Raw genomic sequence first — 18,756 nt, 5'->3', positions numbered from 1 at the left:
TGAAAGTAGAATTACTAGGATAAAAACATATGGACACTTTAAGAAGGTTTTGATAAACTCCATCCAAGTTAGTTTTACCATAGTTTTACTATTAGAGTGCCTGATTTACTTCACCCTCAAATACTGTCATAAACAAAAATGTTAAGCTTTGTAGTGCAAGATATTCAGCAGCTGAATTTTCAAAGCTATTTTCATATTCCTTTGGCCAGTTTCTGACGCTGGGGGGAAGGCAATTATATAAACCTTCAGCTAGTGATATTGCAAAACTGATATTGCACTTGGTTTAACCAAGCTAAAGTAAACTCAGTAAAATATGAGGAAGTGACTTTAGCATTTGCAAATATTTTAGAACGCTTTTGTTCTGGCAAAGGTCAAATGAGGATCAGAATAGCATGGATTCCACATAATACTTTTGAGAAATAAAGAGACCCAGAGAGGCACTACTCTTGAGACACAAATCACTAAAAATTTTCAGTATGTCAATCAAAACTCTAAAATAAATATATGTTCAAGCCTTCCTATCTTGGTGTGATAGGTAATTGCAAATATGTTACAAATTAATGCAATTGTTAAGACTTCTAAAATAGAAAAATAAAAATATATTTTGAAGCATGAAGAGTTAATAACAATAAGAAGCTTCCAGATTATTTCAATAATTCTCAGGCAGACACACACATGTGCATGTGCCTGTGGGAGAAGAAGGCAATGGCCAGCCACTCCAGTACTCTTGCCTAGAAAATCCCATGGATGGAGGAGCCTGGTAGGCTGCAGTCCGTGAGGTCGCTAGGGGTCGGACACGACTGAGTGACTTTACTTTCACTTTTCACTTTCACACACTGGAGAAGGAAATGGCAACCCACTCCAGTGTTCTTGCCTGGAGAATCCTAGGGACGGGGGAGCCTGGTGGGCTTCCGTCTATGGGGTCACACAGAGTCGGACACGACTGAAGTGACTTAGCAGCAGCAGCAGCAAAATGTTTCTTATGTTTGGGAAAAAATTGGAGATTTTAATTAATTTTTAGCACTTGTAGGAAAATGTTTACCTACGCTTAGGGCTCCTAATAGGATACAGAATTCCAAGTCACTGAATGAAATGAAGGAAAGAATGGAGCCAAAGACACCTTGATGATTTCAGATGTCATAAGAGAAAAGAAACAATATATAAATTACACAACTCAGTAACAAAATACAATCAAATTTTCCAAACAGATATGAACAGACATTACTCCAAAGAAGATATACAAATGGTTAACAAGCACATTGAAAGATGCTCAATATCATTAGTCATCCAGGAAGTGCAAATTAAAACCACAGTGAGCTAGAAATTTACACCTGCTAGGATGGCTATGATAAAAAATATACACAAGTGCTGGTGAGAATGCAGACAAACTGAAACACTCATGCACTGCTAGTAAGAATGTAAAATGTTGCAGCTACTTTGGAAAAGTATGGCAGCATGGCAGCCCATTCCAGTATTCTCTCCTGGAGAATCCCATGGACAGAAGAGCCTGGCAGGCTACAGTCCATAGGGTCACAGAGAGTCAGACACAACTGAAGTGACTTTGCATGCATGAACTGGAAGTTTAAACACAGACACACCACATGATCCAGGAATTCCACTTTTATTAATAGGTATATACCCAAGAGAAACTAAAATATATGCTTACACAAAAATTTGTATGGGGGTGTTCACAGAAACATCATTCGTAATAGCCAGAAAACAAAAACAATCTAAATGTCCATCAACTGATGAATGGATAAACAAAATGCAGTATAGCCATGGGATGGAATATACTGGGCAGTAAAAAGGAACAAACTACTGATACATGCTGTAATGTGGATAAACCTCCAAAAGATCACTCTAAGTGTACAAAGCCAGTCACAACAAACCACACACCGTACAATCTCATTTATACAAAATGCCTGGAAAAGGCAAGTATATATAGGCAGAAAGTAGATTAGTGCTTGCCTAGGGCTGGAGAGGGGAATATTAAGGGCTTCTGGAGAGTGACTGCTAATGGAGTAATACAAATGTTCCAAAATTAGATTATGGAGATAGTTACACCCTCTGCAAATACTGAACTGTATCCTTTTAATGGGTGGATTTTATGGTATGTAAATTATATCTTAATAAAGGTGCTAATAATAATAATAAATGAAAACCATAAATGAAGTTAACAGATAGGTGACCAGACTAGGGGATGATTTATAACACTGTCATTCCACGAAGGATTAACATTTTTGTGAGCATACCAATATATAAGGATCAAAATGAAAACCAGACAGAAAAATATCAGAAACCTAAAGGAAGAGTAAATGAGACAAATAGGCAACTCACAAATGGCAGAACAATATGATGTTATGCTCACTAAAACAGAAATGGAGTTCTGCTTTAACCTACTAGTTTGACAAAAAAAATAGTAAATCAGATAATAGTAAGTGCTGGCAGATGATAGAAAAGGGACTCTTCACGCACTCCTGATGGGAGAAAACTGATGAAGCCATTCTGCAGCACAAAGCAGCATTTACTAAAAGTAAATGACATCATACAAGTATTCCAAAATTAGCAATCTATCTACCCATCTATCTATCTCAGAGAAGCTCTTGCTGGAGAAACACATGGCTTTCTGGTGCAGCACTGTTTGTGGAAGCAAGGAGATGAAGATCGCCTAATGTCTATTCCCAGGAGACTAGTTAAGAACTTGTGATGTACACTCTTGATAGAAAAGTACACAACAGCCAGGACTAATGAATTAGACTCACATATATCAAGATATATGGTTTGACATAAAAACATGATGCTGAGGGTAAAAAAGAAACAGTACAAGGGAATTATAGCAGTCCAGTGGTTAGGACTCCTCGTTCTCACTGCCAAGGGTCCAGGTTCGATTCCTGGGAAGTAAAATCCCACAAGCCACACGATGTGGCCAAAGAAAAGAAAGAAACAGTATGAGATTTATAGCACGATGGCTTTTACTCAGATAAGTACAACAAAAGCAAAACATGACATACCTTTCAAAGACACACATTTACTGAGAAGATATAAGGAAAGATGTAAGAACAAATATGTCACCATGCCTGCCCAAGTATGCAAGCATGGGAGGGAGGGTGTTGAGAAATGGAAGATAAAAGGAGGAAATAAAATAAAACAAAATGACTCTAAACAGACCAAGGATTATAGTGTGCCATTAACTGAAGAGTATGAGCAATTTAGTTCTGAAGTCCTGACATCCTACGGAAAATAAAATCCCACGCATTATTTTCTTCTGAAAAATGTAATGAAGTTCATCACATGCTAAACCAATGAGTAATAAAGCCAGGAGGAAAGAAGGCAATGGGGAAGACAAAGGCTTGCCTGATCTTTACTGGAGTCATTCAGTTTTCACCAATCATGGAAGCAAGAACCTGGCCTGGTGAAAATGCTGTGGATGGTGTCTACTACAACCCCCTCCCTCTCCACCCACAGACAGAAGAGGAAAGGGAGAGAACCATGCATTACAGCTTAAATTTAGTTAACAGGAGAGACAGAGAAGAGAGAGACATTATGGAATTCCGAAGAAAAGGAACAGCTTGTTGAAAGTACATCGCAAAAATCAAAGAATCTGATTTTGTCTCATGATAAAGGTGGTATTTTCTAAAAGCAGTAAATTCTCACCACCATCCTGAAGCAGAGTACAAAAGAGGAACTCCATGTTTTAAAAATTAGGAAGGACCTATATCTTTGGTTAAGGCTGTTTCCAAAGTTAAGGTTATTCAAGTTTTCTTTCAGTAACGGGCGTTATGATGATCAGATACATGTGATTAGACTAGCCAAAAGCTGAGTAAAATGGGGGGTGGTGTTCTTGGTGTTGCCTACAGACACCATCTTCACTCAAATGTTAAATCACGTGCCTGCAGATTTAGTCACTTTACTCCTAACATTTAGTGTCTTCCCTCATCTACACAACTGATTTTGCATATATATTTTCTCTTGCCAGGGAATGGGGGGCACCCAAAAGCAGAGACTGTCCCAACAGCCTTGAGGAGGAGCCCAATTCTGAGCGGGCATACAAAGCCTGCGCGTTCATCTTTCACCCTTCCGCTGGCGGACTCTGCACAGAAAGCGTCCTGTCTGGGATGCGCGGAGTTCCTCAGTGCACCCATCCCTGACCGTTTCTGCCAGCCATGGATAGGGGCTCCTGCAAAGTCAGCCCCTGTTTTCACCTGGCCAGAGCCTTGGGAAGCGGGTGGCATCCTGGCCTAACTCCTCTCCATACCTACGACCAAAAGAGACTAGTCGCAAGCTTGCCGGTTCAGGGCACGCTTGGAGGGCATCCCAAGGGCGTGCAAGTGCATCAGATCTGAAAAACTTAGCCAAACGAGGGAGGTTTGGGGCCGCGAGCCGTACCAGAGGAGTTTGATAGGTAAGAAGGGGTAAAGTATGAAGTCCTCCCTGCTGGGCTCAGGTGAGACACTCTGCTCAGCATTTTATATACATCCTCCCACTTTGATTTTTACCGAAACTCGGTGGGGGTGGGGGTGGGGCGGGACGGGGGAGGGTCGGGGCGGCATTCTACAAAAAAGAAAATGTGTGCTGGGAGGGGTGGCCTGGCTTGCACCCGCCCCACCTCGACCTCAGGCTGCCAGATCCTTGGCACGTTAGTCCGAGATTCGCCCAGGTCTTCCAGCCCGGCCTGGAGGGCCAGAGCCCCGAAAGCCCCAGAGGTGCCGCATCTCAAGCCCTCCCAACCCCGCGGCAGGAACCCCCAGCCGGGCCCGCCAGCGTCCGGCGGCCGCCTGGCGTCCCGCCCGCGCGGTCCGCAAGGAGGAGCCCGCGAGGCGACCGCGAAAGGGGCTGCGCTTACCTCGCCGGGTGCGGGCTGAGGCTCCGGCTCGCCCGCTCCAGGCTGGCCGCCCCGCACGGTGCGCCCCTCGCCCCGACGGCTGCCGCGCAGGCTCTGGACACTGCCACTTTCATTTTCCTCAACGCTCTCGGCAAGAAAGCGAAAGCGAAAACGGCCGAGAGGCGGGCCCGAGTGCGCGGAGAACGCGGAGAGCGGGCCGGCAGCCAGAAGCGGGGGGCCCGGGCCCCGGGTCTGCGCACGGCGGGCCGGGCGGCGTTGCGGCTGGAGCCGCGTCCACCTGGGACGCCGATGAGCCAGCCCAGGGCGCTCGTCTCGGGGCGCAGCGCGCCCTCGCCCGGCTTCGCGGCCCGCGGCGCCTCGGCCCCCTGGCGCTGCTTCCCTCACCTGCCTTTCGTTTCAGCGCCCGCCGGGGCCTCGCGGCTGCAGGCGGGCCCGAAACCTGACTGCCCGCGGCGCTTCGTGGGTTTCTGGCTCGAGCAGGCGGATGCCGGCCTGGGTGGCCGGGAGCGCGTCACCGAGGGGTCCCCGTGGGAGGCGCTGAGGGAACTGGGGCGGGTTTCGCTCGCAGACCCCAGGGGTCTGGCGCTCCCCAGCCCAGACATGCGCACTGGTCCCTCGGCCGAGCTGGGGGCCACCTGCAAGGCTGACAGCCGGGTCCTGACCGTGAGGTACCAGGCTCTTCATCCTGGGTCAGCGGAGAACTAAAAGTCAGTGATGTCTGAAATGAGGGACGCTTCGTTTGATAAGGAAAACTGAAACTGCAAGTTTAAGGTTTGGACCCCCTGGCCTAAGTGGTGCCCATCAATACCCGAGGGTTTAGAGATTCCAGGTTCGAACAAGCACAGATTCTGGCACTTTTGGGCTGTGTGATTTGGAGCAAAATATTTACTCCTTTTAGCCTTAGTTTATTCTCCTGTAGGATGGGGGATAAAAACCATACTTGCCTCAGGGTTGTGGGAATTAAATGATATAAGGGAGAAAATACTTGGTATTTTCTATTAGGCTCTAGGGGGGTTCTGTGAGGGCAGCGATCAAGTTGTTTTTCTGGATGCTTGATAGACATTCTGTAATGGTCAGCTGAAAAGCGATAGTTTTCAAAGTTTGAGCCGTGTTATCTTGACTTAGAAGAACTGAGGGGGAGGGGGAACACTGCAGTCTTTTTGGAGGGCACCTCACACTGAGCCTGACAATTAGCCCCTGTAATTATGCCACTGCTACAAAGTTTGACAGAAGTCTCTGCAGCTCTGTCCAGCATCAGCCACTGACATCTGAAAAATACTTGTGTAGGCACTTCCATAGAAACCAAGAAACACTGTCAAGACTCTGTACTCTAAACACAATTTACCATGGATTTCTTTGGTGTTTTTGTCACAGAGTGGTCTGATAACTGGAACAGAAAAACAAAACAAACTGCTTAATCGGCCAGAGTCACTTTGGTTTGCCTGTGTGGAATTTAGGCAGTTCCCTCAAGATGGAGGCCTTCATCTGTGACTGATGTTGTGGCTTTTTATGTGTCCTGGCAGTGTTTCCCTCAAGAGCAGGTGGGGAAGTGGGGCAGGCCAAATGATGACCTTAGAAAAACATACGTCCGCCTCCGGAAGATGATGCTTTTGGTGTGTAGTATGAAGCAAAAAGAAAAAAAAAAAAAAAATCAAACAGCCTCGGAGCCTCTCCCTTGTTAAAGGGTGATGATTCTTGACTCTGTAACAGCAAAGTAGACCTAAATCTGCTTCTGCATAAGGAATATGTCTGTGAGATAGGGGGCAGGGAAAAGAGAAGAAAAGACACTAGGAGATAAAGTCAAATCCTGGTTACCTTTTATAGATGTTACCCATGGGAACAGGGAGGTACCAGGAGGTGAGGGCTAGCCTGGAGTCTTGGTGATTTCCCAAGGTCTAGATTCGGTCCTTGACCTTGTGGGATCAAAACTTTCATCTTTTCAGTGTTCCAGCTTTGATTAAAAATCAGTGAAGTATAAAATCAGAATGCAAACTTACTGATTTCATTAACTATTTGCTCGACGCTTATGTTAAGTACATTACACGTATTGCCTCATTTAATTCTCGATACAGTCATGTGGTGCCTTGTGATCTTTTTCATTTGGGGTAAAAAGATGAAGGAAATCCCCAAGACCCCACAGTTAGGGTGTATATAAGTGGTAGAGTCAGGGTTCAAATAAAGGTCATCTGATTCCAAAATCTGGAGCCTAACTGTTCCTATGAGAAGCAAAACGGTCCAGAGAACGGGACTCTAGAGTTTGCCTAATAAATGCGTTATCTTCTCGTAAGTGTGCAATTTGGAGCCTAATCATTAGAAAGTGGGTTCGCGAGCTTGACAGAGAATCGGAAGAGTGAATTATCTGCCTTAAATGTTTAATGATAACAGCCTTGGGTAGCCTGCTATGTCTTCTTCCACACCAAAGGTCAAGTGACCTGCTGGGAGGACTGAGCACTTATTCCTGCTGGCCTGGCTGGCCCTTCTCCTGGGGATGGTGCCTGATCAACCCTCAAATTTTTTTAATGCTTCATGGACTGCTCCTTCTCAGATGCACACATTCCTTTTTTAGATAAAATAAGGCCTTACTGAATAACAGTGTTGTTAGGCCTTTTAGGTCCTGGAGTCCTCCTGTCTTTTTATGGAAGCGTATCTTTGCTCTGATTGACTTGACTTATAATCTAATTGTGTGTTCCAACTCTTTGGGGGTAACTCACTTTATTTTCTTACCCTCCCTGACCTTCTAAATCTAGAATAAAATATTGTACAATAGCAAGTTCTGTAATAAGCACTTTATCCAAGCCTGTAGTGCTCATCAATGAAGACCCAAAACTCTAAGTCCAAGGTGAGAGCTCAGAAATTTTATCATGGTCAGAGAGTAGGAATGGAGGTGGGGATGGAGATAATACAATGTAGCTAGAGAACAATATAAATGGGAATAGATGGTTAGAAAAGAAAACACCTGGTGTGTGATTCAAATAAAAAGTGAAAAAAAATTTTAAATCTTTTAGATGCTTTAGTCATTCAAAAAGTGTTTTGTAGCAACTACAAAATGCAGCCACTCTGCTAATCCTGGGGATTCAATAATGAGTGAAAATAGATAGTCTCTGCCCTCAGGAAACACAGTTTAGTGATGTAGTCAGATAATCAAATAGTCAGTCAATTATAGAACACTGTCCTAAATGTTACAAAGGGAATTTGATTCTATAAGTAGGATTTGAACTTCCCTGGGGGGAGGGAGAGAGTCAGAGAAGCTTGCTTAGATGAAGGGTTGTTTGAACTGGGAGGAAGAATGAGGATTAGTTAACTGTAAAGGGGGATGGGGTTGGAGAAGAGATAATCAGTGAAAGAAAGCATGTGCAAAGGTCCCAAGGCAGGAAAGCACCAACCTGGAGCATTTGAAGAACTGGAAGCGGATGGAATTTGAACCATTATCTATCTGATACCCCAAAGGGTCGGTTGAGCAGTTAGGAGAACCCAAGTCCCAGGAGGCTGGAGAGCAAAGCAGAAGCCATATCAGGTAGAGTCTTGAAGGTCGTGCTAAGGACTTAGGTCTTTATCCCATGAGCACTGATGTTGTTTAAGCAAGGAGTTATATCATCAGACTTGTGTTTTGGAAAGATTGTCTGCTGTGTGGTGAATGGATTGAAAGATGGTCACCAGTTGGGAGCAAGATGATGGTGTTAGTGGTAGAGGAGATGGAGAGCAATGGACAGATGTGAGAGCTGTTTAGGAGATAAAATGGTCTAGGAACATGCCAATGGATTGGGTCACAGAGATAAGAGAGAAGGAGACACCATGCATGATTCTCAGGTTGCATAACTGAATGAATGATTCTGGCAGCCATGTAGGTGTTCAGCTCGCTCTTCAAGAGCCCCTTCTAGGGCTTCCCTGGTGGCTCAGTGGTAAGGAATCTGCTTGCCAGTGCAGGAGACATGGGTTTGATCCCTGATCCAGGAAGATCCCACATTCTGCAGAGCAACTAAGCCTGTGCTCTAGAACCCAGGACCCACAAATATACTGAGCCCGTGTGCCTCAACTACTGAAGCTGGGTGCCCTAGAGCCTGTGCTTCACATGAAGAGAAGCCACTGCAATGAGAGTAGCCCCCACCCTCTGTAACTAGAGAAAAGCCCTCTCAACAACAAAGACCCAGCACGATTAAAAAATAAAAGGCCCCCTTCTATGATAAACATAGCTGTGAGCCTGCAACCACCGCACCTTCAGATGTACTGCTGTAAGGCCTCACACTCTGGTTGCTACCAGTCAATGAACCATCACAGGGCGGGTACCAGAGCCAGGCCATTGCTGCCCAAGGTGGCACTCCAACAATAAATCTGTATTCTGGGACTTCCTGTAAGTGTGGCCACCACTGTCTCAGAGCTGCTTTGCAGTGTGAGGCTCTTTCTACCTAGTCCTCCTTCCTTCCCTCTCTTTCATAAGGTGACATACCTGCATCATCATCTGAGTCTCTCTGCCTTTTCTTGCTCCCTCTCCTCTTGCCCCTTCATGAGCACTTTCCCCATTAAGCTCACACATTTAATTCCATCTTGCCATCTGCTCTAGAAGGACTCAAACTGACACAACAATGCCCTTCACCGAGCTGGAGTGTCTGGAAAAGGACCCTATTTTGGAGGACTTCGGTTCTGCCCACGTCAGGTGAGGTGTCAGGTGGGCAGGGGACCTCTCTATCCACTTTCCCATTCATAAGATATATTCTGTTCTACTATTAAACTATCAGCTATGTCCTCTGTGTGAGCTGGTATCTTCTTTATAAAATGTTTGTTCCATGGATAATCTCCAAACCTCAGTTTAGAACTCAGTACTGTAACTATTGGTCTCTACAGAAATACAACCAACCAACAGCAAAAATATCTTTCAACCTTCTTGAGGAGAAGGCAAGAATCAAAAAATAAAAAGGAGTGAGCAATTATTCTTTAACAATCTAAGGTAAATTATTTTTCTGTAGGTGACCCTGGTTTTCTGGGAAAACGAAGTCTTTTTTATAAGTGGTCCCAAAGGGAAGGACATATATTTGGGAGTACAGACGGAAATCTCTGTCATTCTGTGCGAAAATTAAGTTAGCACACCAAAAGGCACTCTTGCTCTGATATCTTTCTCCCTGAGCAAGTTTCCCTTGGAGAGCTTGGTGGCATAGGATGACCTGGCCATTGAGAATGCCTGTTGGAGTGAATCACCTGTGAGAAGGCAGAGCTCTTTAGATCCAACACTGGCTTATCCTACTGAAGCAGGCTTGAACACAAATCATGACTACTACTGCGCTTTCTCAAAGGACAAACAATTCCTTCACTAATCCCAGACCCCAGAAAACCCATATCCATCTCACTGTGAAGTGTGGAGGCTGACAGTAGGTGAGTTTACATGTTTTGTTACCTAGATTTTGAGAAGTCCAGATACCATTAGTCTGCTTGGACTAAAAAGAAACAGAAGTCTGTGTGAAGTATGCATATTTCTTGAAATATATTTTCCTGAGAGGTCTGTCCCTCATTAAGGAATGAATGAGTAAAAGTATTTGTTGAAAAACGACCAAATGTAAAGTGAATGTACTACTTAAGTACTTTAGGGTTAGAAGATCTGTCTTTTTCTCCCAAAGGTAGTTATAATTCCCTTCATGAAACCAAACAGAAAATAAAGATTAATAATTTGTAGACTCAAAAATAACATTGGAGGGAGGTGAAATAGCAATATTATTATCAACACAAATTTAGTTCTGCTGCATACTTTACGTGCATGATCCAATTGAATCCTTATAAAAACCTAATGAGATAGGTTAGAATAGACCTCCTATTCAATAACTGAGGAAACTGAGTCTTAGAATGGTTAAGTGAGTTGCTCAAACTTATAGAACTAGTAAGTGGAGAAGCCTACTTTTGGATCTCAGGGACCACATATCTGCTCTGGTGTGGACACTTAGCTGTAGCTCTAGTGCCTCCCAGGAGAGGATGTGCTTTGAAGTAAACCTTGAACATGGATGGAATTAGGATAATCAGAGATGAAGGAGAACAATGTATGTATGAAGGCGGGAGTGACAAAAAGAAATATAAAACTGCGTCATATCAGGAGTTGAAATACATTAAAATTTGTGAACTCTTGGGAGTGGGTGGGGGGAGTTTAAAAAATACTGAAAAGTACACAGAAGAAAATAATCCATCCTGATTTTCATCTTGCACATTTACCTCCAGTTTTGTTTTTTAACTAAAACTACTTAAAAATTTATACATGCTCATTATAAGAAATATGAACACTATAGCAAATACAACAATAAGTATGTTAAAAGCTCCACAAATCCTTCTCGTTAAAAAGTATTACTACTAATATTAGGAAAATATTATTAGATAGATTTTTCTTTGCACTTATTCAGAGAGAAGGACGAATGGACAGTGTAGTTTTCATTTGTACTTCTCTTATTAGGAGAGAGGTACAGAATCTTCTCATTGGTGTAAAAGTTGTCTCTAGGGGCTTCCCAAGTGGCCCTAGTGGTAAAGAACCTGCCTGCCAATGCAGAAGGCATGAGAGACTTAAGTTTGATCCCTGGGTTGGGAAGATCCCCTATAGAGAGAAATGGCAACCCACTCCAGTATTCTTGCCTGGAGAATCTCATGGACAGAAAAGTCTGGCAGGCTACAGTCCACAGTGCTGCAGAGTCAGACACAGCTGAAGCAACTTAGCACACGCTGGTGCCACAGTGATCAAGAATCTGCTTGCCAATGCAGCTTTGATCCCTGATCCAGGAAGATCCCACATGCCATGGAGTAACTAAGCCCATGAACCACAACTACTCAGCCTGTGCTCTAGAGTCTAGGAGCTGCAGTTACTGAAGCCTCAGTGCCCTCAAGCCAGTGCTCTGCTACAAGAGAGGCCACCACAGTGAGAAGCCTGGGCACTGCAACTAGAGAAAAGCCTGACAGCATTGAAGACCCAGTACAGCCAAACAATAATAATAAATGTCATCTATGTGTCAATACAGATTGTTTTTATTTCTTGAGCAATTTTCTATTGGGGTTGTTGATTTCTTATTTTTTATTCTATTATTGTAGTATATCTTTCTATACTAGGTAAATTAGCTCTTTGTTATATGAGGTGCAGACATCCTGGAGTGTGAAGTCAAGTGGGTCTTAGGAAGCATTTCTAAGAACAAAGCTAGTGCAGGGGATGGAATTCCAGCCGAGCTATTTCAAATCCTAAAAGATGATGCTGTGAAAGTGCTGCACTCAATATGCCAGCAAATTTAGAAAACTCAGCAGTGACCACAGGACTGGAAAAGGTCAGTTTTCATTCCAATCCCAAAGAAAGGCAATGCTAAAGAAGGTTCAAACTACTGTCTACTTGTGCTCATTTCACATACTAGCAAGGTAGTGTTCAAAATCCTTCAAGCTAGGCTTCAGCAGTACGTGAACCAAGAAATTCCAGATTTACAAGCTGGATTAGAAAAGGCAAAGGAATCAGAGATCAAACTGCCAACATCTGTTGGATTGTAGAGATAGCGAGGGAATTCCAGAAAAGCATCTGCTTCATTGATATGCTGAAGCCTTGACTGTAAACTGGGGAAAATTCTTAAAGAGATGAGAATGCCAAACCACTTTACCTGTCTTCTGAGAAACCTGTATGCAGGACAAGAAGCAACAAGAAGTTTGAACTGGACATGAAACAACAGACTGGTTCAAAATTGGGGAGGGAGTATGTCAAGGCTGTGTATCGTCACCCTGCTTATTTAAGTTATATGCAGAGTACATCATGCGAAATGCCAGGTTGGATGAATCACAAGCTAGAATCAGAATTGCTGGGAGAAATATCAACAACCTCAGGTATGCAGATGATGCCACTCTAATGACAAAAAGTGAAGAGGAACTAAAGAGTGTCTTGGTGAAGGTGAAAGAGGAGAGTGAAAAAGCTGGCTTAAAACTCAGCATTCAAAAAACTATGATCAGAGCATCCCTTCCCATCACTTCATGGCAAAGAGATGGGGAAAAAGTGGAAACAGTAACAGATTTTATTTTCTTGGGCTCCAAAATCACTGTGGGTGGTGACTGCAGCCATGAAATTAAAAGACGCTTGCTGCTTGGAAGAAAAGCTATGACAAACCTAAACAGTGTATTAAAAAGCTGAGACATCATTTTGCTGACAAAGGTCCATATAATCAAAGCTATGGTTTTTCCAGCAGTCATGTACAGATGTGAGAGTTGGACCATAAAGAAAGCTGAGTGCTGAAGAATTGATGTTTTCAAATTTTGGTGCTGCAGGAGACTCTTGAGAATCTCCTGGATTGTAAGGAGACCGCACCAGTCAATCCTAAAGGAAACCAACCCTGAATATTCACTGGAAGGACTGATGCTGAAGCTGAAGCTGAAGCTCCAATAGCTCCAACAGCTTTGGATACCTGTTGCAAAGAACTGACTCATTAGAAAAGACCCTGATGCTGGGAAAGATTGAAGGCGGGAGGAGAAGGGGACAACAGAGGACGAGATGGTTGGATGGCATCCCCGACTCTGGACATGAGTGAGCAAGCTCCAGGAGTTCGTGATGGACAGGGAAGCCTGGTGTGCTGCAGTCCATGTCACAAACACAACTGAGCAACTGCACTGAACTGATTCACTGGAAGGGCTGATGCTGAAGCTCCGATACTTTGGCCACCTGATATGGAGAGCCGACTCATTGGAAAAGTCCCTCATGCTGGGAAAAATTGAGGGCAGGAGGAGAAGGAGATGACAGAGAATGAGATGGTTGGATGGTATCACCATCTCAGTGGACATTAGTTTGAGCAAACTCCAGGAGATAGGGAAGGACAGGGAAGGAGACGGGCGTGCTGCAGTCTATGGGGTTGCAAAGAGTCAGATATGACTTAGTGACTGAACACAACAAAATATGAGTTGCAAATGGATTCCTTTAGCAATGGGCTGGATTTAATTTTTAAATAATTTCCTTCAAAAAGGACTTATGGGTACCTTATTATTTGAATTTCATATTTGAGAATGTTTATTTCCATTATACTTGAACAATTCTTTTAAAATTAATTATTGTGGTAAAATATATGTAACATAAATTTTACCATTTTAACCATTTTTGGGTGTACAATTCGGTGGCATTAAGTACATTCAAACTGTTGTGCAGTCAACACTACCATTCATCTCTAGAATGGTGATGGTGTTTTTATCATCTCAAGCTGAACTATTTACCCATTAAACAGTATTTTCCAGTACCTCTTCCTGCTCAGCCCATGCTCACCATTATTCTGTTTTTTTTTCTCTATTAATTTGACTATTCTAGGTACCTAATATAAATGAATTCATATAGTATTTGTCCTTTTGTATCTGGTTTATTTCACTTGCTGCTGCAGTGTTTTTATGGCTCATCCATGCTATAGCATGTCTCATAATTCCAGTCCTTAAGGCTGAATAGTATTTCATTGTGTATACATACCACAGTTTGCTTATCCACCCATCTGTTAATGGAAACTTGGCTTGTTTCTACCTTTTGTCTATTGTAAATAATGCTGCCATAAATATAGTTGTACTAATATATTTAACTGTGTGCTTTCAATTTGTTTGGGCTTATATTTTGGGCTCCAAAATCACTGCAGATGGTGATTGCAGCCATGATATTAAAAGACACTTACTCCTTGGAAGGAAAGTTATGACCAACCTAGATAGCATATTAAAAAGCAGAGACATTTCTTTGCCAACGAAGGTCTGTCTAGAGTGACTTCACTTTCACTTTTCACTTTCATGCATTGGAGAAGGAAATGGCAACCCACTCCAGTGTTCTTGCCTGGAGAATCCCAGGGACGGGGGAGCCTGGTGGGCTGCCGTCTATGGGGTCACACAGAGTTGGACACAACTGAAGTGACTTAGCAGCAGCAGCAGCAGTCAAGGCTATGGTTTTTCCAGTGGTCATGTATGGATGTGAGAGTTGGACTGTGAAGAAAGCTGAGCACCGGAGAATTGATGCTTTTGAACTGTGGTGTTGGAGAAGACTCCTGAGAGTCCCTTGGACTGAAAGGAGATAAAACCAGTCCATTCTAAAGGAGATCAGTCCTGGGTGTTCACTGGAAGGACTGATGCTGAAGCTGAAACCCCAATACTCTGGCCACCTCATGGGAAGAGTTGACTCATTGGAAAAGACCCTGATGCTGGGAGGGATTGGGAGCAGGAGGAGAAGGGGACGACAGAGAATGAGATGGCTGGATGGCATCACCGACTCAATGGACATGAGTTTGGGTGAACTTCGGGAGTTGGTAATGGACAGGGAGGCCTGGCATGCTGCGATTCATGGGGTCACAAAGAGTCGGACACGACTGAGCGACTGAACTGAACTGAACTGATACCTAGAAGTGGGCTTCCCTTGTGACTCAGCTGGTAAAGAATCCACCTGCAATGTGGGAGACCTGGGTTTGATCCCTGGGTTGGGAGGATCCGCTGGAGAAGGGAACACCTACCTGCTCCAGTATTTTGGCCTGGAAAATTCCGTAGACTATATAGTCCATGGGGTTGCAAAGAGTCAGACATGACTGAGCGACTTTCACTGTCACTTTCATACCTAGAAACAGAGTTTCTGGATCATATGGTAATTCTGTTTGGTTTTTTTTTCTGAGGAATGGCCATGCTGTTTTCCATAGTAGCTGTACTATTTTATATTCCCACTATCAATGCACAGGGGTTCCAGTTTTCCCACATCCTCACCAATGCTTAATATTTTCTGTTTTGTTTTTAACAACAGCCATCCTATTGGGTGTGAAGTGGTGTCTTATTGTGGTTTTGATTTGCATGTCTCTAGGAGGGATTGGGGGTGGGAGGAGACGGGGACGACAGAGGATGAGATGGTTGGATGGCATCACCGATTCGATGGACATGGGTTTGGGTGGACTCCGGGAGTTGGTGATGGACAGGGGGGCCTGGCGTGCTGTGATTCATGCGGTCGCAAAGAGTCGGACACGACTGAGCGACTTCACTTCACTAAGTAACCCTACCGGCCAATGCAGGAGATGCAAGAGACACATGCTTAATCACTGGGTTGGGAAGATCCCCTAGAGTAGGAAATGACAACCCACTCCAGTATCCCTGCCTGGAAAATTCCATGGACAGAGGAGCCTGGTGGACTACACAGTCCATGGGGCCGCAGAGAGTTGGACATGACTGAGCACACACCACATACACACACACATCCAGTTTTGGAAGCACCATTGTTGAAAAGACTGTCCTTCCCCCTTTCAATGGTCTTGCCATCTTTTAAAACAGTCTTTTGATCATGTATGTGAACCTTTGTTTCGGGGCTCTCTATTCTGTTTCATTGGTCTGTATATCTTTCTTTCTGCCGGTACCACAGTGGTTTCATTACTGTAGCTTCATTTAATTCTTCTCACTTTGGCTGCGTTTTATTTCTTCTTCTTGCCTAATTATTATTATGGTCAGAACTCCCTGCACAGTGTTGAACAGAAATGGCCAGATGAACATCCTTGTCATGTTACTGATCTTAGAGGATGAACTTTCAGTTTCACCAGTGAGTATAGCATTAGCTATAGGGTTTTTATAGGGGTCATTTATCATATTGAGGGAGTTCTATTTCTAGTTTGTTGAGTGTTTTGTCCTTTGTGTGTGTGTGTGTCAAGAAAAGGTGTTGCATATTATCAAATGATTTGGGGTTTTTTTCAGCTGTGTATTTTGTGGGATCTTAGTTCCCTGAACAGGGATTGAACCTATGCCCCCTGCAGTGGAAGCATGGAGCCCTAACCACTGGATAATCTGGGAATTCCCTGTTAAATGATTTTCTGCATCAATTTATATCATCATTTTTGAAAACCTTCATTCTATTAATGTGCTGTATAACACTGATTAATGTTTGTGCATTAAACTACCCTTGTATTCCTGGGATAAATCCCACTTGGTCAAATATGTAATCCTCTTATTATACTGCAGAATTTGGTTTGCTGGTATTGTGTAGAATATTTTACATCTATTTTCATAAGGGATATTGATTTATAGATTTCTTCTGCTGTCTTTGTCAGGATTTGGTCTCAGAATAATGCCAGCCTCATAGAATGAATTAGGAAGTGTATTCTACTTTTTGGGAAGAAATTGAGAAAGATTGGTGTTAATTCTTTAAATGCTTGGTAGATTCACCAGTGAAACCATCTGATCCTGGGCTTTTCTTTGTTGGGAGGTTGTTTATTAATTCAAAGTCTGCTCCAATTTTATTTCTTCTTGAGACAATTTTGATAATTTGTGTGTTTGCAGGAAATTGTCGAGTTCATCTAGCTTATGTAATTTGTTTGCATATGATTGTTTATAGTGTTCTCTTATTGGTAGTGATTTCCTCACTCTCATTAACACGGTCTTTTATAGTTATTAGCTAGTTCCAGTTTATCTGTATTCTTTATTCTTTCACATGTTTTTGTGTTAGTGCTGTTCTTTCATTTCAGCCCAAAGGACTCCCTTTAGCATTTCTCATAGAACAGGTCTGTTGTTTTGTTTTTTTGGCCATGCCTGGCAACATGCAGGATCTTAGTTCCCCAAGCAGCGGTCAAACCCACGTCCCCTGCACTGGAACCACAAGGGAAGTCCCAAGCAGGTCTCACTTCTTTCAGAGTGATTAGCTTTGTTGTCCATCTTCTCCATTTCATCCATTTGTTTTCTTTGGTAGTTGCCAAAAATCTTTGAATAGGGAAATAGAGACCTTCACCCAGTTTGCTATTTGTCAGATGTGGGAGTAAGTAGAGACTGTTTCAGATGTTGATGACTTTTTGTTCATAGTATGGCTGAAGAGTTGAGGGGCAATGTTAAAATCTTCTATTTCTTTCCTTCCACCAGTTTCTAATGTGTATTATGTTGTTTTCTTGTTTGGTTCATTTTGGTGGAAAAAAAAAAACTCTTGGGTTTTTACATTTTAATGCTCTTTTTGTTTCATCTAGGGGAAGGCAATTCTAAGATGACATTTCTTTCTTTTTTTTCAGAACTATTTTGCTCATAATCAAAGGTTACATGATTATGAATAAAATAGTTCTGAAGGCTCAGTAGGCCAGCCTGGGAAATACTGATACTGCTGCAGGCATTCAGCAAACTCTCCTTGATGTATAAGGTGTATTTCCACACCTTCCCTACGCATCCATGAAGAGTTTCTCATGTGAGACTCCTGGGTGAAGAATCAGTCCGGTTCTTGGTTCTTGGCTGTTGCCTTCTGGCTGGTCCAGCAGAGAGATGATGTCCCAGTGTCTCTGGCAGCCTCTTGCACACCTGTGCTTAAAATGAGGCCTCTTCTTCCCAAGGTGAGACCTTCTGGGGTGGGTCTGCCTGAGACTCCAGGTAGCTATGATTTCTGCTGAGAAACCTCTGATGTGTCATCCTGGGCATCCTTTCTCAATCTCATAAGACTTTTATGAGAAAGATGTATTTTTCCAAAGTGCTTTTATAGCAGTGGCACACCACATAAGGAAGGTATTGTTAGTGCTGAATTGCATCATGCCTCTCTCTGTCCCCTTAAAAAGTCCTTTAGGTGGGGAACACATGTACAACCACGGCTGATTCATGTCCATGTATGGCAAAACCCACTACATTATTGTAAAATAATTAGCCTCCAATTAAAATAAATAAATTTTTAAAAAGTCCTTTAGGAAAATAAGTGACAAACACCCAGGGGAAAGATTTCTTGTGCTACTTACCACCTGACAGAGAAGACCCTCTGCCCAACATGTTCACCATCATTATTCTAGATGTTAAGCAGACAAATACTAGGCTTCTGGAATTTAGGAGCATGTTTAGGGAAGTCTGGAGGCAGGAACTATTTGCCAAGAATAGGAAAATATTACAGGGTACACTCCTGTTTTCACTTTGATGTGTGGTAGAAAACTTTTTATTATTTTAATATCTGAATTATTCCTCCACGTCCTTTGCTCTGTCTTTCGTATTTCTAT

The 18,756-nt window shown here is 43.1% G+C and overlaps 1 protein-coding gene across 1 annotated transcript in view; it reads right to left on the bottom strand.

The window, feature by feature from the left end:
- The window catches only part of LOC129558864 (uncharacterized), a 31,321-nt gene extending 25,794 nt beyond the window's left edge, over positions 1-5,527 (bottom strand). The window contains exons 1-2 of the mRNA XM_088839310.1: positions 5,283-5,527; positions 4,844-5,231 (exon numbers count right to left, since the gene is read on the bottom strand). Of these exons, the coding sequence (XP_088695436.1) occupies positions 4,844-5,231; positions 5,283-5,527 (633 nt within the window). The remainder of the gene's footprint in view (positions 1-4,843; positions 5,232-5,282) is intronic.
- Positions 5,528-18,756: the final 13,229 nt, after the last annotated feature.

This window comes from Moschus berezovskii, chromosome 8, assembly GCF_049115385.1.
Source record: "Moschus berezovskii isolate FMDL1 chromosome 8, NW_MosBer_1.0, whole genome shotgun sequence".
Taxonomy (NCBI): Eukaryota; Metazoa; Chordata; class Mammalia; order Artiodactyla; family Moschidae; genus Moschus; species Moschus berezovskii.
This window is presented reverse-complemented; position numbering and strand designations above follow the sequence as displayed.